Genomic DNA, 21764 nt, shown 5'->3' on the forward strand with positions numbered 1-21764 from the left:
GTTGAGAACGCTCTGGACATGGATACGGTGATGGTTGCACAACTTTGTAAATATACTAAAAACCCCTAACTTGTACATGTTTAATGTACATGCGATTTAATGGCATGCGAATTATATCTTGTTAAAAAAAAAAAAAAAAGTAAGATTAAAAAACTGTTAGAAGAAACAGGAATCTTCTGGGAAAAGCTTGGCCATCAGTCCCGGCATCAGTTGGCCATTTTTCTCTCTGGGACAGGAACCCAGCAGGTCTGGGATCTCCGCCCCTCCCCCAGTGCCAGGCTCAGGATGCTCCCAGCAGGGAGGGTGTGTCAGGGAGGGCCATAGAGAGGGAGCCTGGGGGGAAGGGGAGGCAGGGAGATTCCTGGTGGAAGGAAGGCAAAGAGGGCATCAGGCTGCCTGGCCCAGTGCACACTGCTCCTCTCCCCACAGCCTGACCCTGGGGTCCCTGGCACATTCCCTATCCCTATTCCCTAGTTGTGAGAGAAGCCCCCGTGGGAGAAGGCGGGGAGGTCTGGGGCACAGGCAGCAGCCTGGGGAAGGCAAGCCAGGGGGTTGACCTCGCAGGCCCCGGCATCCTGGTCCCCCTGGAAATAGACAGAGTCCGCAGACTCGAAGGAGGGGTCCTGGTCAAAGAAGTTGTAGGGTCGGAGGAAGAAGCCCACGCTGTTCCCCACAGTCACCGTGTTGGGAACGTCTTCCGCGTGTGGGATGTGCAGGAAACCAGCTGTCACCCAGGCCACCAGGTCCTGGCAGAGGAGAAGAAAGAGGATCCTGAGGCCTGGCTTCGTGAGGGACAGGCCTGCCTCCTACAGCAGCCCTGGATGTGAGGATTTTCCCAGTAGGTTCTAAAGACCCCCAAGGAATCCAGCTTAGCAGTGAATGAGGCGGCTCATCCTAGCTCCCCTTCCCTCCCCGTCTTGTCTTCCCCTCCTCCCTCTCAGCTCACCTGCCCTGTGATGGTCTCGTTGTTGATGAAGTCAGCAAAGTCCACGGTGGGAGACCAAGGGTCGTTCAAATTGTAGATGCTGGTGCTGCCCCGCTCCTCTTCCTTCCGCTGGGTCACGGCCAGCTGGTACCTAGGAAGATTGGATTAGAGCATGAGGTCAGCAACCTGTCCTACTGCCCGAAGCCCCACCGAAGAGGGAACACAGACGGGAAATGAGCACAAAGGTCTCACGGTATCGAGCCTCATTATCATTCTCTGTATACTTGTTCTCTTTCTGTCTCTCTGTCCCACAGAGTTCTGGAGTTTGTTCCATATCCCGTATCTCCGACATTCACGGGTGTACCGTTCAGACCTCAGGTGGGAATGGCATCCTCACGCGCCCACCCAGATCTGAGCCCGCACCCTGGATGCGTGCGTGCAGACGGGGCCTGATTCCCATCCTCAGTCTATCCCAGGATGTCGACTGCCTAGGTATTAGGACAGTATATTCCCTCCAACCCACGTTCCTCTCTTCCTCTTGGTGTTTCCCTCCGATTTTCATTGTGAACATTTTAAACATGCAGAAAAGTTGAAAGAATGGCACAGTGCAGCCCCGTGTGCCCGCAGCCTGGACTCCGCCTTCCACATCTCAGCATGTTTGACTCAGCACGGAGCTCTCCGCCTCTCCCTCCGTGCAGTGGGCTGGCTTCATTTTGAGCGGCACTAAGATTGTGGCCACAGGAGCGTGTGTTTGTGCACGCGTGTTTGTGATTGTGTATGTGCACGCACACCTGCGGGAGGTTGGGACAACGTAGCTTCTCAGCCACATGGGCCCGTCTTACAGTCCACCTCCTCCAGCCGTGACACCCCACCACTCACCTCCCCCAGCTGAAGGCTCTCTCCAAGGAACTGTTCTGGGGCAGCGGCTCCCCCGCAAAGCTGAGCACCTGGACGCGGTAGCCCCGCGGGTGACCCCACTTGTTGCTGTGGTTGCTGGCCAGGTACACGTAGCGGGGCCGGGCGCCTCCCAGGGGGAAGGAGGCCTGCTCCTCGGTCTCCAGCAGCTTCCGGGTCACCTGCAGCCTCTGCACCTGGTGCTCGGGGCTCCAGGGGACCGCCGTGGGGACATAGGTCATGTCCTCAGCCCAGACCCAGTTCTCCAGTCCTGCAGGGGAGGAATGGAGGTGTGGGGGAGGGAGGGCCAGTTATCAGCTGCCCTGTTGCCTCTGGACTCTGTCCCCTGCCCGCCACTCACAGCCTCAGAGTGGGGCCAAGGAGAAACCCAGGATGGAGTATGTCCCTGCTTCCCTCCCTCTCCCCAAGATACCCCAATCCAGAGATTTGGTGATGCCTGATGTCATTTCTGGGAATAATCCCGGACACCTTGTGACCGGGCCTCCACTGACCTCGTCCCTTTGAGGGCTGGTCAAGGAGGATGGTTGCCCTGAGGTTGGAGCAGCCTAGCAGGCCATGTGCAGAGTCTGATTCCTTCTGACCCAAGGAAAGGGTCTGTGGCTCATGAATGAAGCCCCATAGCATCACCGGAACTGCCTTATCATGACCATAATAACAGCGGTAGCTCACATTCATTACCCCTCAAGGAGCTCTGCACACTGCAGGGCATTGGTGCTTTATTCACACTGCAACCCTATGAAGGAAGAACTATCCTTGTGCCCATTGTAGAGATGGGACAACTGAGGCTTAGGGAATTTAAGTAACATGCTCAGGCTTGTCACCAAGGGCAGGAGGTTAGCACTGTGGTGATGCTGGGGACCCCGGTCTCACTCTGGCTCTGCATTGCCCACACAGCAGCACACAGAGGACAGCCACACAGAGTGGGCGCACCACACGCAGACAGCAGACAGACAAGCCAGAGGGAAGGCAAATCAGAGCCGGGCCCAATGCTGCCGGAGCTTGATGGTGCTTCCTATCGTTTGGCGCTTGGTGAGGAATTAAGAGCAGGGCCAAAGGCAGAGTCTGTTCCTTGAGCTCCGGGAATTTTGAATGATTTTCATTAGAATCTAACTAGGTACCCTGTTGGGAGTCAACCTTGACCTGAGACCAAGGAGCAGTAAGGAATATATGCCAAAGTAGCAGTAGAATCTTGCTTTCCTTTTGGGGATTCACTGCCCCCAGTCCACACCACAGGTGACAATTAAAGGCCCACAGTTGTTTCTGGAACATCCACACAATGGGCTCATATGGACCATAATGACAGCAACAATGGTTGATACTTCTCACTACATGTCAGGCATAGTTCAAAGAGCTTGAAGAGCCATCCTTGCTTAGGTGTGGAGATAGAGAGATGTGCGTGCCAGGTAGAATACATAACGCGATTTTCTAGCTAAGTCCAAGGAGCGAGCCTAAAAGCAGTGACGGCCCAGTGCTTCTGAGCACCCTGGGTGACCTGGGCTTGGTTTCTAAAGAGCATCCTCCAGTAAAAAGGAGCCAGAGCTCCTTGGAGAAGAGGTTGGATTCCAGGGCTGGAGCAGGGAGAATACAAGCTCAAACTGGAACATCTTGGGGCACCTGGGTGTCTCTCTCTCTCAAATGAATTAAAAAAAAAAAAAAGGAACATCCCATGGTGCCAAAAAGAAGCAGCACTCAAAAAAGGATGGCAGCATATTAAAAGGAGCAAGAACCAGCTGGAAGCATCTCCCAATGGCCAATACTGGGATAGTGCGAGGAACAGAGTAAATGAAACTGCTGGGTTGTAACCCTTAGAATAAAATAAATATCCATGAATCTGTGTGGTTATGAATAATTGCATATATAAATCAATGTCAATGGAGGATAATTTTTCCTTGTGGAGAATTCTAATTAATTAATTAATGTAAAAGAATAAAGAAAAAATTTGAAATGACCAGTAGGGAATTCTTGGACAATTCTTGCAAAAAAAAAAAAAGTCTACCAACAGATGGTAAAAATTAGTAGGCAAGAATGTAAGAAGAAAATAAATAGGATATTTGTATAGCATCAAAGTAATTGCCCCAGGATATTTATTTTTTTAAGGTTTTTATTTATTTACTTGACAAACAGAGATCACAGATAGGCAGATAGGCAGGCAGAGAAAGTGGGGGAAGCAGACTCACTTCTGAGCAGAGCCCGATGCGGGGCTTGATCCCAGGACTTTGAGATCATGACCTCAGCTGAAGGCAGAGGTTTAACCCACTGAGCCACCCAGGCACCCCACCCCAAGATATTTATTAACTGCCAATGGAAAAATACTAACTTTTAAAAAAATAATTTATTTATTGGGGAACCCCCAACACTCCCCTGCTTGTGTTCCTGCTCTCTCTGTCAAATAACTAACTAACTAACTAACTAAATAAATACTTATTTATCTGACAGAGAGAGAGCACAAGCAGGCAGAGTCATAGGCAGAAGGAGAGAGAGAAGCAGGCTCCCTGCCTTGCAGAGATCCCAACATGGGGCTTGACCCCAGGACCCTAGGATCATGACCCGAGCTGAAGGCAGTTGCTGAACGGACGAAACCACCCAGGTGCCTGGGAAAAGTACTAACTTGTAAAATGGAGAAAGTCAGAAAACGCCATCTTAACCAAGTGCTTGAGGTCAACATCACCAGTAATAAGACATATCAACCTCATATACCCCTTGATAGGATGCACTGAGAAGGGCATAATGTCATCTCTCTGGTTTTCTTGCAAAAAAAAAAAAAAGTCGGGACGCCTGGGTGGCTCAGTTGGTTAAGCAGCTGCTTTCAGCTCAGGTCATGATCCCAGCATCCTGGGATCGAGTTCCGCATCGGGCTCCTTGCTCAGCAGGAAGCCTGCTTCTCCCTCTGCCTCTGCCTGCCATTCTGTCTGCCTGTGCTCACTCTCTCTCCCTCTCTTTCTCTGACAAATAAATAAATAAAATCTTTTTTAAAAAAAAGTACAATCTCAATCTTATCATGAGAAAATAACAGAGAAACCTAATTTGAGAGCCACTGTACAACATAATGACCAAAATCTTCCCTAATGTCAAGGTCATGGAATACAAGAAAAGCCCAAGGAGCTGTCTTAGATTGGAGAAAACTAAGGAGAAAAGTCACCTAAATGCAGTGTGGGATCCTGGATTAGATCCTGGAACAGAAAAAGAAAGTTAATGGAAGAACTAATGAAACTCTAATAAGATCTGTAATTTAGGTAATAGTACTGTAATAATATTAATCTCCTGGTTTTGATCACCATATTGCAATTATATAAGATGTTAACATTAGGGGGAGCTGGGTGAAGGGTATATGGGAACTGGACAATGTCTGTAACTTTTCTTCAGTCTAAGATTATTTCAAAAGAGAAATTGTTTTGGGGACCCCTGGCTGGCTCAGTCAGAAAAGCATGAGGCTCTCAATCTTGGGGCTGTGAGTTCGAGTCCCATGCTGGGTGTAGAGATTAGGGAAATAAATAAATAAACATATATTTTTAAAGAGATGTTGTTTTAAGGTACTCATCATTAATCCTCTAGTAGTCTTACTAAGAATACACTCTTACACCATTTTTACACTTGGGTAAACTGAGGCACAGAACAGTTAAGCATAATAATGTTTCTATCATACATATTTTTTAAGGCACTCCACATGTTGCCCACTCCTCCATTAGAATGTAAGCCTCTCGAGAGCAGGGTTGTTGTTTCATTTGTTAAATTGCATTAGGGATGTGACTGGCACAAATACCCATTCATGGGATGCCGGAGTGGCCAGTCAGTTAGGTGTCCGACTCTCGATTTCAGCTCAGGTCATGGTCTCAGGGTCGTGAGATGGAGCCCTGCTTTGGGGTCTGTGTCTGCTGTAGAACCTGCTGAAGATTCTCTCTCTTCCTCTGCCCCTCCCCTGCTCCCTTTCTTAAAAAAAAAAATGCACTCAGTAACTATTTGTTGCTTGCATGAATGATACATTGTTATGTGAAAAAAACAGAAGTGGCAAAATGTATGTATGTTATGATCCAATTTTGATAATGAAAATTCAAAATATTTACATCTGTATATGATACTTATAGATTGTATACAATATAACAAATGTTATAATTTATTAAATATTGCAGATGCTATATTTAAAAATATGGAAGAATTTTTTTCTTAAGTATGGGAGAATAACTGATCTGCTAAGCGTGAAAATCTCTGAGGAACCTGACTTTCACTTGTAATCTTTTAATCCTTCAGTGACAATTCTTTTTTTTTTTAAGATTTTATTTATTTATGTGACAGAGAGAGAGAGAGATGACAAGTAGGCAGAGAGGCAGCAGAGAGAGAGATGGGAAGCAGGCTCCCTGCTGAGCAGAGAGCCCGATGCCGGGCTCGATCCCAGGACCCCGAGATCATGACCTGAGCCGAAGGCAGAGGCTTAACCCACTGAGCCACCCAGGTGCCCCTAGGTGACAATTCTTAAAGCAAGACATGGAGGGACACCTGGGTGGCTCAGTGGGTTAAGCGACTGCCTTCGGCTCAGGTCATGATCCCAGCGTCCTGGGATGGAGTCCCACATCGGGCTCCTTGCTCGGCAGGGAGCCTGCTTCTCCCTCTGCCTCTGCCTGCCACTCTGTCTGCCTGTGCTCGCTCTCGCTCCCTCTCTCTCTCTGACAAATAAATAAATAAAATTAAAAAAAAAAAAAAAGCAAGACATGGAGACCTCAGTCCCCTCTGCTGGAATCTTTGCTTCCCCAGGGATGTCTTACCTCCTACATCCAGATCCACCTTGAAGTGGGCGCTGTGGGTGTGGACCGTGCCCAGCGTGTGCTCCCCAACCCGGTTCCCATACCTTTGGGCGGCACCAAAGAGGAAGGCTGAGCTGATGTAGCCGGTGGCGTGGAGTTGGACCTCTATGGCTCCGTTGGGGTGGAAGACCATATCCCACACGTAGTCATAGTTGAGCATGGTCGACACAGATCTGACCACCAGCACTGTCTCTGCAAGGCCCCCAAAATAGTGGGAGTGGATATCTGAGTGATGTCGCCTCAGGGGGAGGCCCTGGTTCTGTTCAAATACACAAATGGCATCGTGTATTGTCTTGGGGGTGTGTGATTCCAGAAGGAAGTGCCAGTCCACGTAGGTGGCCCCATAGGGACAGTCCACCCCCCGGGTCAGGGTTGAAGAGAAGTGACCCAAGCCAAATCCACCATCTGTGTACCGGCTTCGCAGAGCAGAAGGAGAATTTCCACCATAGACAGCCAAGGCCTCCTGGAGGCTGATCTCATAAGCTAGTCGTTCTCCCCGGAAGCGGATGTCAAAGATCCTGGGGCCACTAAAAGCTCCAAGGCCAAAGGAGAAAGTCCACAATGAGGAGGTCACTCGACTCCCCTGGACACCGAAGCGGGGGCCCTGAGGATAGAACTGCAGAGGAGGCAGAGGACCGGGGGGCCCCTGGGGCTTGAGGGACCAGGACCCACCTGTGCCACTGTCGGGGACCAGCACCACGTCCACCAGGCCTGCCTCAAACTGGTCCTCCAGCTGGGCCAAACTCTCATAGTAGCGGCCTTGAAAGAACACCTTCTGGATGGTCCAGCGGGCAGGGTCCAGAGCCTTGTGGTCTACCAGCAACTCCAACCCCACGGGGTGCAGGAAAAACCCGGCCCCCGAGATGTTGTAGTAGAGGCCAAACCAGGTGGCCCGGTCCCCTGACTGCAGACCTCGGGGAGCCGTGGTCATCGTCACCAGGTTCTGTCCTTGGCGCTGGTAGAAGCAGCAGTGGTGGAGGAGGCCGGCAGCCTGGGGCAGCTCTCTGTCGAAGATCAGCCGGTCTATGTCCAGGTACTCTCGGAGCAACACGGGGCGGCGGTGGTAGGGGAGGGGGCCGCCGTAACGCTCCACGGTCACATCCCGCAGGTAGGAGGGCCGTGGCAGCGGCCCCACCACCAGCTCACTCACGTTGGGCTGGGGCTGTCCGCCGAAGAAGATGATGGCCAGTGCCTCCCGGGCAGGTGGGGGGCTCCCCCTGTCCAGGTGGGCCAGGGCAGCGGCCTTGGGGGGCAGGTGCAGCTCCACCGAGAAGATGCAGTTGTCCGAGGGGCGGGCCTGGGCTGCATCCACCAGGCCTGGCCCTAGCTGCTGGGTCAGGAAGCTCGTCACAGCTGTCAGCTCCTCTCGGCTCAGGTCTGCAAACAGCTGGCTCTGGCCGGGGTGTGTCCAGGCCTGGGCACTGGGGGACACGGAGGGGCAGCGGGGAGGTTGGCCGGGTTCACCTTCCCTTTCCACAACCTTCTCACGCGCACCTTCACCCATGCCTGTCACCAGCACACTATACAGGGACAAGATAATGAAGATAGCCATAGTTAAGTCTCGTGGATGGTCCTTAGGCTCCTGAGTCATTATGCAGGAAATACAAAGAGAAAAGACAGAACCTGGGAGCAAGATGTCTTTGGGTCTCTGGAGTGTCCTGGTCTCTGAGTGGTGCTGCTGGGCAGGAGGCGAGATGGGCACCTTGACGATAAGCTGCCGAGGGCAGATGGAGGTAGGGGTGGAGCCGGAGGGGGCCAGGGGTCAGATGAAGCTCGGGGGGTGGAGCTAAAGTAGGAGCCTGGACTTTAAATGGCCCACGTAAGCCTCTGTCCCCTTGTTCCAAATCAAACACTCAGGATCAGGGTCGGGGAACCAAGCTGGGGGAAGGGTAGGTTTTGGAAATAATACAAAATAATACAGCTGGAGGGAAGCAAGAGGAAGAAGAAACGGGAACAGAAAAGGACGGTCCTTGGGTTCTTCCTCCACTCTCCGGGTAGAATCTTTTTCCTGGCTACGAGCTTGCGACCGAAACTCACCTGCCTACCCCCACCAGCAGGCTCGAAAGTAATGCTGAGAACACAGAGCACCTGGGGGGAGCTGGGAAGCTGAAGCCGGAGCCAGATCTACAGTGGGAAGGCTCTGAGCACCCTAGATCACTGGAGGGCAGTGCATAGGGTGTGGAGCCAGTCAGAAATTGGGGGGGGCAGGTGCAGAGTGTAACAGAAAACCCCTGGTCTCCCCTTTAAGTCAGACTGATGGGCCAAGTCAGAGGTCAGGGGGCTTGGTAAACTGGCTGTGGAATTAATTAGAAGCCCACAGCCCTCCACTTCCAGGAAAACATTGCAGAGGCAGAGGGGGAAGCCACCTCCCTTCTCTGCCAGGTAATGGGAGGAGGCCACACTCACCTGGGCAGCCAGGTCCCCAGGGGAACAAGAAGAGACTGAGGGTTCCCCGAAGGGCACTCATCAGTCTGGGAGAGAATCCTTTCCAACATGGACCTGCCCAGGAAGATTTGCCTGGGATGACATTAGATCAACCCTGCAGGTGGAATATGTTCATCAGTGGGAGGTGGTGGGGAAGAGGAAAGTTACGACAGCCAAAGGAAACAGAAGGTTCAAATGTGGAGAAACTCGAGATAGCCTGGCATGGGCAGGAAAGGGCCAAAAGGTCTGTGTATTTGGTGTGCGGTGGGGACAAATGAGGGGAAGAAGAGATCAGATCAGGAAGTTTTGTGTGGTACTTGTTTCAAGGGAGGTCCTAATTGCGGGTGGACGGTGAGGCATCTCAGAGCTGGGAGAGTTGGCACAGGAGAAAGCGGGTGTGCGTTGTCCCCCAGGGCAGGTCCCCGCCTCACTGCCCTAGCAAGGCTGGTCTTGGGGCCGGAGAAAATGAACATAACAGCAGTGACTGCTGTCACCTGAAGACTGGCTGACCCCCCCCACCCCAGATCCCAGACTACAGTCTTCCCTAACCCTGAAGATGAGCACATGTTGTTGAATTTCCCGCCAACCAGGTACCAGGGCACCGAGCTTGTTGCCTAATATAGACATAAAGAAACATGACCTTTAATACCTACCCCTGAGTATTGGGGAGCAGAAGTCATACCCAGTCTCCCATCCACTGAGCAGTAACACGGAGATGAAGGACTAGAGAACTTGCATCAAGACAGGGACAATAGGATTACTACCACGGAGGCAGGAAACGGGCCATGCGACCTTTGGAATATGAGGTACCAGAATCTTTTTTTTTTTGTTTTATTTTTGTTTTTACCACTGGCATTACAAGATACTATTGACTTTAAAAAAAAAAAAAAGATTATCTATTTATTTGACAAGAGAGAGCACACACAAGCAGGGGGTAGCGAGAGAGGGAGAAGCAGGCCTCCTGCTGAACAGGGAGTCCAATGTGAGGCTCGATCCCAGGACCCTGGGATCGTGACCTGAGCTGAAGGCAGATGCTTAACTGACTGAGCCACCCAGGTTCCAGATACTGTCAATCTTAAAATTCTTTTGATAATGTTCATGTAAAAATATAGTATCTCATTATTTCATACTTACTATATGAAACTATATACATATATACTATATATAGTATATATATACTACAAACATTATTTCATATTTACTGGAGACGCTGACCATCTTTTCATATGTTTATTGGCTATCTGTAGATCTTTTGTGAATTGCTTAGTCATACTTTTGTCCTTTGCACAAAGATAAACCATTTATTCTCCTCCCTGTATTACAGGATTTTTTCCTTCCGTAACCACAGTTCTTGGTCATGCTGCTTTGAAGAATGAAGAGGTCGACCAGACAGGAGTGGTAGGAGGCAAAGCAAAGTTTATTCGGTGATAGTAAAGTTTATCGAGTGACAGCACAAAGTTCCCAAGGAGGGAAAGGACCTGAGAGGGCTGCCCAAGAGGGACCAGGATCTAATGTCGAGGGTTAGCTCTGGCCACAAGGCAGTGTGCCAGCCAGGGAGCTCAAGTCTGGGCTCTTGGAGAAGTTACTGTCTCAGCTCCCAGCTAAGAACACATCGTTATGATGGCTGGGGTTTCTCTGACCAGTATTGCCAAGCAGAGTTCAAAAATGTTCGCTCTAGTGAGGTATCGTCAGACCCACATATGGGAAGGTGGGTCACGATCGGGGAGAGCCCTTTGTCTTGGCTGGTGGGAGAGTTTGAATATAACAGAGGCCACCCCTGACACCTTCCCTATGTGTCTTGCTGTCACATTGTCCCCTCTGATATCATTTCATTCAAATCTTCCCAGCTGTCAGGTCAAAGACCCTAAAAACTTGCTGAAAAGGTGGCCCTTTTGGAGAATGACTCAGGAGGCAGGACCACAGCCCTGCTCCTCTCCTTGGGTCATATTTCCCTTTGAATAAATGTGGCCTCAATGAATGGGATGAGTTTATCCCTGGGAGCCAGAGTCCACCCCCAGTCTGCAGGCTGAAGACAGGGCCCCAGAACGCGGTGTCTCAGCGGAGTTGCTGCCCCAGAGGCCCTGAGCGGTCAGCCGGGCCCACCTGGTGCGCACAGCTCCTCTCAGATCTGCTTTGTAGGGAGATAGCTCTGGCTACAGTGTGGAAGGGCCCGTGGGTATGGGACAGACCAGAGGCAGAGGGGCAGGATGAGACCAGCGACCTTGAGGACAGAGGAGAAGGCAAGAGTCTGAGATGTTTAAGGGCAGGGGTGATGGGACTGGGTGCCTTACTGGGTGTGGGTAGGTGAGAATGAGCCCAGTATCTTAGGTGACACAAAGGTTTCCTGTGACCTGTTGGGCTTTTCACTAGAAAGGACGTTCTTGCAGAGCAGCAAGCTTAAGGGGGAACAAGGTTGAGTTTGAGGTGCTCCTGGGAAGTCCCAGTAGAGATGCCTAGAAATAAGGCGGTTGACTCTGTGTCTGGAGCGTAGGAGAGATGTTCTAGAATCCAGATTTGGGCCAACAGCAAGCATTAGCAGTTTAAGTAAGAGAGGCCGAGATCGCTGGTAGAGGACTTTGGGACAGAGAAGACAGGAGACCCAAGACAGAGTCCTGGAAAAAGCCTAAGTTTGGGGCTATGTGGGCTGGTAGGGGAGCAGAGGTAAAGGAACCAGCATGGAAGATGAGAAGCAGCAAAATACGGATGAGGAGGGGTCAGAATGCAGGGAAGTCAAGGCAGAGAATTTCAAGAAGGGGGTGGGCGATGTGGTCAAATGTCACTGAGCCATCCAGAAAGTAGGCGGCTGGAAAGGCCCATTGATTTTGCATTTAGAAGTCACTGGTGACCTTTGTCGCAGTGTCTGTGGCTGCGGGCCAGCAGAGGGAGGGCAGTGGGTGGGGGAGTGACTGCGGGAGGACACTCCTTGGAGGAAGGAGTTTTTGCAAAGGCATAGGCAGAGCAAAGACCTCCCCCCGCCCAGGAGATTCAGGGTCCCTGTGGAAGGCTTGGCATGATGAGAGTGGAGAAGAACCAGTCAAGAGAGAGGGAGGGAAAATACAAGCAGAAGAGTGGATGGATAATGGAAGGAGAACCTTCTAGAAAGAGCCTGAAGGGCAGGGCTCCCCCTTAACCAGATAAAGAGGCTGTGGAATTACTGAGCCCATCCTCATGGCCAAACCCAGTCAAAGATGCTGTCAGGGGTAGGCAAGGTACTTTCTCTTTTATGGGGGTTTACTTTTTTTTTCAAACCCACTTTGCACCATTTAAAGTCTACAGGGATGATCTAACCAATTATCACATAACCATACCAACTTCAGAAAAGCCTAATTGTTGGGTGGGATTTTTCTTCAGCAACTGACTTTCTCAAGCGATCCCATCACATGGACTATAATGTTCTTCCATTCAGGAGGTAATGGGCTGCTTGGAGAAAGCCCAGACAGGGGCCAGAGATCCCACCTCTCTTTCCCAGCAATCTCAGCAGAAGGTGGGAGGAGGGAGGAACCCAGATGTGGGATTCTGATGGAGGCTCTCTGAAACAGGAGGCTGGACTCCCCAGAGGAGTCCTCCCCGGGGCCCTGGGGCCTGAAATGATGTCCAGGCCACCATCAGTTCTTACTTCTGACTCACTGCCCATGGCCAGGTCTTCTGTCAGCTCCTTTCTTTGTATCTGGGCAAGAGGGAATGTCCTGAAAGGTAAATCTGACTCTTCTTACTCCCTTGCCCCAAATCCTTTCGTGGCTCCACATTTTTCTTTAGGGTAACCATGGCTTGCAGGAACATGCCTCATCTGTCCCCTGCTTGTCCCTCCAGGCTCTCCTTAGAGCCCACATGCCTGGCAATGAACGTGGGTACTTCGATGGTGCTGCTTTGTCACCTCTTGACCTTTGATCATGCTGTTTCCCCAGCCTGGAAAGTTCTCTCCATTGTCCTCCTTGTCTCCAGTTTAGACATTTTGTCCCACAGGAAGCCTTCCCCAGCCCCTAGGATTAGTCAGGAGACTCTGCTCTTGGCCTCTTCCCCCCCTCCTTGCAGTCCTAACTGCAACTGTCCTTTACTACCCTTCGCTCCTCCGAGGACAAAACCTGTGTGTCTTTTTTTTTTTTTTAATATTTTATTTATTTATTTGACAGAGAGAGATCACAAGTAGGCAGAGAGGCAGGCAGAGAGATTGGAGGAAGCAGGCTCCCCACCGAGCAGAGAGCCTGATGCGGGGCTCGATCCCAGGACCCTGGGATCTGACCTGAGCCGAAGGCAGAGGCTTTAACTCATTGAGCCACCCAGGCGCCCCCAAAACCTGTGTGTCTTATTCACTAACGTATCCTCGTGCCTCGTGTGGGTCTGGTTCTTAGAAGGCATGCTGTACATCTTTGCTGAATGCACGAAGGAATCCTCTTGCACTTGGGGCTGGAGCCCTTCCCAGGGGAAAGCAGAGGCAGGAGAATACATGTTGTGCCCCTTCCAGAGCATTCTAGTGTCTATGTTCCTAGAGAAGTCCCAGCTATGCCCTCTGAGCTAAGCCTTAGGCTCCCCTTGTCCAGTTTCTCTTAGAGCAAGGAGCCCATGTCTTAAAGAGTCTAGCTTTGGGGACACCAGTTCCTTCAAAACTTAACACACTTGGTGAGTATACACTCTTGTCACTGGGTCACAAACACGAGACCAACACTTAAAGCTGGCCTCAGTGGTCGAAGGAAGAGACTGGGTTGGGGAAGGGGGCTGGGGGTCCACCTTGCAGCCCTCCTGACCCCAGCTGGGCAGGTGTTCTAACAGTCCACATGTCCCTCCTGCCTCCTCTCATTTGAGGCTGGGGCAGGAGTGGTAGTCCCCCTGGGGAGACGTAAAGACACAATCACACACAGTCACATTTTCCGACAAAAGCTGGTGAGCATTCATGTGCTTTGGTGTGGACATGGGTTTCAAGGTCATGAGATTCACATGGGAAGGAGTGGGGCGGACACCAGCATTCCATCTCTCCATTTCCCCCAGCTGCCCCCGGCACTGACTGCCCTGCGGCTGGCCATAAGAAGGAGCCGCACGAGATGGAAAAGGGATCTGCATGTAATAGAGAAACTACTCAGGTCAGGGAGAGAGGAAATACAAAGTCAGCGTTCGAGTCACAGCTGGCCATGGCATCCATCGCTTTTCTGCTCTGTCTCAGTCTTCAGTCCCTCCTCTCCCTCAGTGTGTTCTGTCCCTCCTGCTTCCTGCCCAGGCCATGCCGTAACTGAACTGGCCGTCCCTGCCCCGTTCTCCTCACTCCAGCCTTCCTCCCTGGAAGGATCCTAGTTTGGATCCTAGTTTCTCTCCAGCTCTCTGACTTGTCCCCATCTACTGTTTCATTGACCCACAGGTGAGCTTGGGCTTGGAGCAGCTCAGAAGGGAGCAGAAACTTCTGTGACCTACCTAGGACCTCCTTCTGGTCCGGAGCTGAGTGGAATCCCAAATCCTTTTCCAACACTTCACCTCCTGACCTGGCCCAGACTCCCAGCAGGCAGAAGTCACCTCTCTCCATTGCTCCCTGCTGTCCCTTATTTTAAGAGACGCCGAGAGGAAACGAGAGAGAGAGACAGAGATGGAGACAGGGAGCAGAGAGCACAACCGGGGCTTAACATTGTCTTCAGGGATGGACAGGGGTAGGAGAGAGGGCAGGGAAGTTACCAAAGGCTGCATCCGTTTCTCTGGGTCTCAGAAACTTGACCAAATTGAGTCCCTGGGTCCATATCCTTATTCCCTTTACCTCACCCTTACCTTCACCCCTTCCTAAAAGACTTGTCAATAACAAACAAACAAACAAACAAAGTCGGGTCCTGTTTGGGCCCGTTTTTTTTTTTTTTTTTTTTAATTTATTTTGAACAGGTAATACAGTCACATGGCTCAAAATTCAAAATATACAAAAGGGTACAGAATGCTAAGCCCCTCCCTCCCCCATCCCCGCCTCCCAGTTCCCTTCCTCAAAAAACAACCAGTTATCACTGGTTTCTTCTGAATATGCATATATAAGTAAATATATATTTATAGTTTCCTCCTTTCTACCACACGAGGGAGAAGTGCGCCACCCACACTTCCGTGCCTTGCCGTTTCACTGGAACATACTCCCTATTAGTACACACAGAGAGAGCCTTCTTGTGAGAGCTGCACAGCACTGTGTTGTAAGACCATGAGGCAATTTAGTTAATCAGTCCTCTGGGAAAGGATGTTTCTCTGGTTTGCAATCTCTCACTTTGGGCACACCCACCCCTCACCCAGGTCCCCTGAGGGACGGTGTGGTGGGAGCCACTCCCCATTTCCTTGGCATAGCTCCTGGAGATCCAAGGTCTCACTGCTTCCCACCCTTGGCACCCAAGTGCCGTCAGGGTCTGCTGCTGTGGAGTATATGGGCTCAATTCACACCCCTGGCATGAATGACCACTCCTCAATACCCCGGTACCCACCGATCTGCCTCAAGTGCTCCCTTGAGCTGTTGCTGTGTGGCCCTCCTTTGCCAGAGGGTGCAAAGCAGGTGAATACAAAGGGGACGGAGAGAACTTCCGGGACAGGGGTGGGGACCACTCTACCTCCAGTTGTGACAGACACAGGGGGACAGACGGGGCTGTCCTCTGAAACTAGATGTCCTCTGCATTCTGAGACTTCCATGGACAGAGAGCCAGGAGAAGAGACCTACGTTAGAAATAAAGACTAGAGGAGCATTGGGACAGAGGAACGTCCTCCCAGGGCTGGGAGAGAAATCCCAGGCTATAAGAACAAGTAGGAAGAGGAAGAGGAGGCAGTGAGCAGGGGAAGGGAGAGGGTGAGGAGGGTAAGAGGAATGTGGGCTAAGGAACCCCTTCTAGCTCGTCCGTGGAGGTGTTGGCCTGGCAGGAACCCTGCCCTGGGGCTTCAAGGGACTATCCCAGGGTTTCTAGGGCACTATTCCCAGTGCAACACCACCATCCTCACCCCCCAAGGGAGGAAGCGAGGAGGCTCAGAGATGGGTTAAAAAGATTTGGGAAAACCAGAAAGCAAAAAAACAGGAGTCTTCTGGGAAAAGCTTGGCCATCCGTCCGGGCATCAGCTGGCCATTCTTCTCTCTGGGACAGGAACCCAGCAGGTCTGGGGTCAACAAAGCCCAGGTGCATCTCTGCCCCTCCTCCAGTACCAGGCATCACAGGCTCAGGATGCTCCCAGCAGGGAGGGGGTGTCAGGGAGGGCCATAGAGAGGGAGACTGGGGGGAAGGGGAGGTGGGGAGCTTCCAGATGGAAGGAAGGAAAAGAGGGCATCAGGCCGCCTGGCCCAGTGCCCATGCTCCTCTCCCCACAGCCTGGCCCTGAGGCCCCTGGCACACTCCCTGTCCCGGGGACCCCTTAGTTGTGAGAGAAGCCCCCATGGGAGAAGGCGGGGAGGTCTGGGGCACAGGCAGCAGCCTGGGGAAGGCAAGCCATGGGGTTGACCTCGCAGGCCCCGGCATCCTGGTCCTCCTGGAAATAGACAGAGTCTGCAGACTCGAAGGAGGGGTCCTGGTCAAAGAAGTTGTAGGGTCGGAGGAAGAAGCCCACGCCGTTCCCCACAGTCACCGTGTTGGGAACATCTTCTGCGTGTGGGATGTGCAGGAAACCAGCTGTCACCCAGGCCACCAGGTCCTGGCAGAGGAGAAGAAAGAGGATCCTGAGGCCTGGCTTCGTGAGGGACAGGCCTGCCTCCTATAGCAGCTGTGGATGTGAGGATTTAGCTCACTAGCCCACTTTCCCTTAAAAGGATCTTAAGTCTTTTTTTTTTTTCAAAGAGGGCGCCACACCCAGCGTGGAGCCCAACAGTGGAGACCAGCTTGGGCCTTGAACTCACAATGCTGAGATCAAGACCTGAGCTGAGAAATGATCTTAAGTCTTTAAGCAGTTTGTCCTACCTGCCGAGTTTCTTATTGGGAGAAACCCCTCCTCCCTGTCCCAACCCAGGCCCTCTACCTCTGACATCTCCCATCACAGCGCCGATGGCTAACCCACCCCAGAGGGAGGACACCCACAGGCGATTTCAGCTCACCTGTCCCTCACTCTCCCCCACCCCATCTATGACTGAGATGAGGACGGAGCAGGGAGATCAGGGTTGAAGAGGCAGAAAAGGCTGACATTCATAAATGAATCCCTCAGAAGTCAAGCCAGATACGAGAGAAGGGTTAGACACAAGAGAGCCCTCCTCGAACCCTGGGGCCTCAGCCAGTGTCTCAGCAAATGAGCTCCCAGCTTGGGAAGTCTCTCTCAGGAAGTAAAGATGCGGGAAGGCAGGAGTCAACTCTAGGCCTTGGGAGGCCAGACGGTTTCGAGGAACTACAGAGGAGGTGGGGTTCATCTCTGTGCCCTGGTCTCCCTCCCAGGACCCTCCCGGGGGGAGCTGACCTCTCCAGCAATGGTCTCATTGTTGATGAAGTCAGCGAACTCCACAGTGGGGGCCCAAGGGTCGTTCTGATTGTAGATGCTGGTGCTGCTGTGCTCCTCTTCCTTCCGCTGGGTCACGGCCAGCTGGTACCTAGGGAGGCACTGGTCAGGCCTCCACGGTCACTAACCCCGTCCTGCTGCCTGATTATGATGATGGAAGGGAGCTGAGTGCATGGACCCCGGGCTTCCCGTCTCATTCACACAATGACTCTGGTGCCCCCTGGGGTGGGTGGGCCAACCTCTTTCCACACCCTTCTGTTCGTTCCCGGCCATCTCACAGGATGGCCTCTCCCCACACCCAGAATGGGGAAGGGTTCTCCGAGCCAGGCCTTCATCCAGCACCAGGAACACAAGCCCAGAGCTTGCATATCGATAACTGAGAAACCCTAACGCAGCTCTCACCTCTGCTCCAGTACAGTTTGAACCGAGCTCCCAACACGCCCTTCCCTCTCATTCCTCCCCCAGCTTCTCTCTGACACCCCATCACTCACCTCCCCCAGCTGAAGGCTCTCTCCAAGGAGCTGTTCTGGGGCAGCGGCTCCCCCGCAAAGCTGAGCACCTGGACGCCGTAGCCCCGCGGGTGACCCCACTTGTTGCTGTGGTTGCTGGCCAGGTACACGTAGCGGGGTGGGGTGCCTCCCAGGGGGAAGGAGGCCTGCTCCTCGGTCTCCAGCAGCTTCCGGGTCACCTGCAGCCTCTGCACCTGGTGCTCGGGGCTCCAGGGGACCGCCATGGGGGCATAGGTCATGTCCTCAGCCCAGACCCAGTTCTCTAGTCCTGTAGGGGAGGGATGGAGGTGGGGGGCAGGGAGGGCCAGTCATGCAGCTGCCCTGTTGCCTCTGGACTCTGTCCCCTCCCTGCCACTCACCGCCTCAGAGTGGGGCCAAGGAGAAACCCAGGATGGAGTGTGACCCTGCTTCCTTCCTCATCCCCGGGATACCTCTGGTCTTTCATCCAAAGCTATTGACCTATAAAGTATTTCTTCAGGGACTAATTCACTAACCCTTCACACTGGAGAGGACCAGCTCAGCCCTGGGAGGCACAGGGGAGTGAAACCCCATCCCCTTCCTCCAGCTCTCAAGGAGGCTGTGGAAGGTAAAGCCCTGAAAGGCGGCCAGTGTGAGAGGAGCACATTCAAGGTCCAAGGTCACAGGAATACAGGTGCAGGCAGGAAAAGGGGGCCTTCCTGGGTGCCTTTCAGGCTTGAAAGATGACCCAGCTGGGTGTTCTAGGAGGGGGCGACACAGGAGCAAAAGCAGGAAACCTGACTGACCTGTGGCGCTCCGGGGACAGGGAAGGGTGTGTGCCTGGCTAAGGCCACACTGGAGTGGGGGGTGGGGGAGCTGAAGGGCAGGCTGGAGCTGCGCTCTGAGGGGAAGGACCTTCTGGAAAGTTGGAGCCAGACGGGGCAGCAAGCTGGCAGGGGCGGGCAGGAGGCCCCTGGATCTGAGAGGGAGAAGAGTGGAAGGGGCAGAGAGAAGGCCGGCCCAGCAAGGCTTTGACTCATCTCAGACAGGCCAGAATAAAATGGGTGGTGGACTCCAAGGAGGAGACGGACTCTAAGACATCATGTGTCTCTCTGTGTGACCACCAACCCCAGGAGCTATCGGAACATTCCACAGCACCCACTCTACTGCCTTGTATTTAAGGGTATGGTACCCAGAAAGAGAGGGGCTCACTCCCAAAGGAAACATATAACCTGGGGCTGTATGACCAGTGTGCATGTGCCAGGGACTTGGCAAGAGGCAAACAGGTCCTCCAAAACCTCGGCGCCACAGGCCAGACACAGAGGAACGAACTACAAAACATGGCCGCCTCCCTGAAGTGGGGCCTCTGTGAGAACAAGGGGGGGGATGAGGGCAAAGGGGATCTTGTGAGCCCAGATCCTTCCTCCTCCCCGAACTTTGCCATTTCTCAAGATTTTCTGATGAGGTCATGTGGAGGGGAAGGGTGGCAGCTCTGTACCCAGCCAGTGAGCTGGGAGCAAAAGAAAATGCAGCAGCCAACCTTCCCGCTCAACTCGTCCTTTCCTGGATAATGTCCACAAACCCCAAAGCAAAGAGATACCTTTTCAGGAATCCTTGCTTCCCCAGGGATGTCTTACCTCCTACATCCAGATCCACCTTGAAGTGGGCGCTGTGGGTGTGGACCGTGCCCAGCGTGTGCTCCCCAACCCGGTTCCCGTACCTTCGGGCGGCACCAAAGAGGAAGGCTGAGCTGATGTAGCCGGTGGCGTGGAGTCGGACCTCTATGGCTCCGTTGGGGTGGAAGACCATATCCCACACGTAGTCATAGTTGAGCATGGTCGACACAGATCTGACCACCAGCACTGTCTCTGCAAGGCCGCCAAAATAGTGGGAGTAGAAATTTGAGTGATGTCGCCTCAGGGGGAGGCCCTGGTTCTGTTCAAATATGCAAATGGCATCACGTATTGTCTTGGGGGTGTGTGATTCCAGAAGGAGGTGCCAGTCCACGTAGGTGGCCCCATAGGGGCAATCCACCCCCCGGGTCAGGGGAGTGGAGTACTTGCCCATGCCAAAGCCGCCGTCCATATAGCGGGTCAGCATTGCTGCAGGGGAATTTCCACCATAGACAGCCAAGGCCTCCTGGAGGCTGATCTCATAAGCTAGTCGTTCTCCCTGGAAGCGAATGTCAAAGATCCTGGGGCCACTGAAAACTCCAAGGCCAAAGGAGAAAGTCCACAATGAGGAGGTCACTCGACTCCCCTGGACACCGAAGCGGGGGCCCTGGGGATAGAACTGCAGAGGAGGCAGTGGACCTGGGGGCCCCTGGGGCTTGAGGGACCAGGACCCACCTGTGCCATTGTCTGGGACCAGCACCACGTTCACCAGGCCTGCCTCAAACTGGTCCTCCAGCTGGGCCAAACTCTCATAGTAGCGGCCTTGAAAGAACACCTTCTGGATGGTCCAGCGGGCAGGGTCCAGAGCCTTGTGGTCTACCAGCAACTCCAACCCCACGGGGTGCAGGAAAAACCCGGCCCCCGAGATGTTGTAGTAGAGGCCAAACCAGGTGGCCCGGTCCCCTGACTGCAGACCTCGGGGAGCCGTGGTCATCGTCACCAGGTTCTGTCCTTGGCGCTGGTAGAAGCAGCAGTGGTGGAGGAGGCCGGCAGCCTGGGGCAGCTCTCTGTCGAAGATCAGCCGGTCTATGTCCAGGTACTCTCGGAGCAACACGGGGCGGCGGTGGTAGGGGAGGGGGCCGCCGTAACGCTCCACGGTCACATCCCGCAGGTAGGAGGGCCGTGGCAGCGGCCCCACCACCAGCTCACTCACGTTGGGCTGGGGCTGTCCGCCGAAGAAGACGATGGCCAGTGCCTCCCGGGCAGGTGGGGGGCTCCCCCTGTCCAGGTGGGCCAGAGCAGCGGCCTTGGGGGGCAGGTGCAGCTCCACCGAGAAGATGCAGTTGTCCGAGGGGCGGGCCTGGGCTGCATCCACCAGGCCTGGCCCTAGCTGCTGGGTCAGGAAGCTCGTCACAGCTGTCAGCTCCTCTCGGCTCAGGTCTGCAAACAGCTGGCTCTGGCCAGGGTGTGTCCAGGGCTGGGCACTGGGGGACACGGAGGGACAGTGAGGAGCTTGGCCGGGTTCACCCCCATCTCCTCCCCTGCCGGCTAGTAGGACACACACCAAGGCAAAAATGGTGATGACAGCTAGAGCGAGGAGCACCAGAGTGGTCTTCTGGTTCATTGTCCGTGAACCAGAGTAGAGATGTGTGTTCTCAGGTCAGCAGAGTGAGATCTCTCTTATCCTATATGGAGGGGAGGCGGGGGATGGGGGGCCTCTTGGACTCTGGCTGAGGTTCCCAGTGTTCAGCCGCTCAGGATACTGAGGGTGGGGAGAGTGGGAAGGACAGGGGAAGGCTGGGGAGGAGGCGGGGCAGGCCAGGCTTGGGGGGCGGGCCTGAAGCAGGAAGGCAGTGATTTCCACAGACCTTACATGGCTTTGTCTTCCAGGCTACAAATCAGACTCAGCTCTCTGGGTCAGGGTTGGAACTGGAGAGAGCTGGGGGAGGCAGCAGGAGAGGGGGTTTAAAAATAATGCAACTGACCAGTTGAGCCTGGAGAAGCAGCACCGGTAGGGAGCTGAGTCTGTGCAGAGCAGCCCCTTGTCCCCCTCGCCCCGGCTTCTTCCTCCAACCCCCACCTTCCAGGGCCAGATGTTCCCTTTCCTGTAACTTGGAACTATTGTTCTGCTTCCAAGGAAACCCCCACCCCCAGCCCCGCAGCTTCCCAAGCAGCATTCCTTGGCCTGGTCTGTCCCTCTTGCCCTCTCTTCTTCCCTTGC

At 53.4% G+C, this 21764-nt stretch overlaps 2 protein-coding genes across 2 annotated transcripts; both read right to left on the reverse strand.

Moving 5' to 3' along the window:
• Positions 1-462: 462 nt before the first annotated feature.
• On the reverse strand, positions 463-9131 carry LOC122907592 (membrane primary amine oxidase-like). Its single transcript, XM_044250404.1, has 5 exons — positions 9043-9131; positions 6598-8156; positions 1805-2090; positions 947-1076; positions 463-746 (listed from the first exon to the last, which is right to left on the reverse strand). Exons 1-5 carry the CDS (start codon positions 9129-9131, stop codon positions 471-473), a joined length of 2340 nt encoding a protein of 779 aa, XP_044106339.1. The 3' UTR covers positions 463-470.
• A 5754-nt stretch (positions 9132-14885) lies between these two features.
• LOC122906170 (membrane primary amine oxidase) lies at positions 14886-21293 on the reverse strand. The gene is made up of 4 exons (XM_044247854.1): positions 19568-21293; positions 17955-18240; positions 17425-17554; positions 14886-16674 (listed from the first exon to the last, which is right to left on the reverse strand). Exons 1-4 carry the CDS (start codon positions 21165-21167, stop codon positions 16399-16401), a joined length of 2292 nt encoding a protein of 763 aa, XP_044103789.1. The 5' UTR covers positions 21168-21293; the 3' UTR covers positions 14886-16398.
• Positions 21294-21764: the final 471 nt, after the last annotated feature.

This window comes from Neovison vison, chromosome 5 (genome assembly GCF_020171115.1).
Source record: "Neovison vison isolate M4711 chromosome 5, ASM_NN_V1, whole genome shotgun sequence".
NCBI lineage: Eukaryota > Metazoa > Chordata > Mammalia > Carnivora > Mustelidae > Neogale > Neogale vison.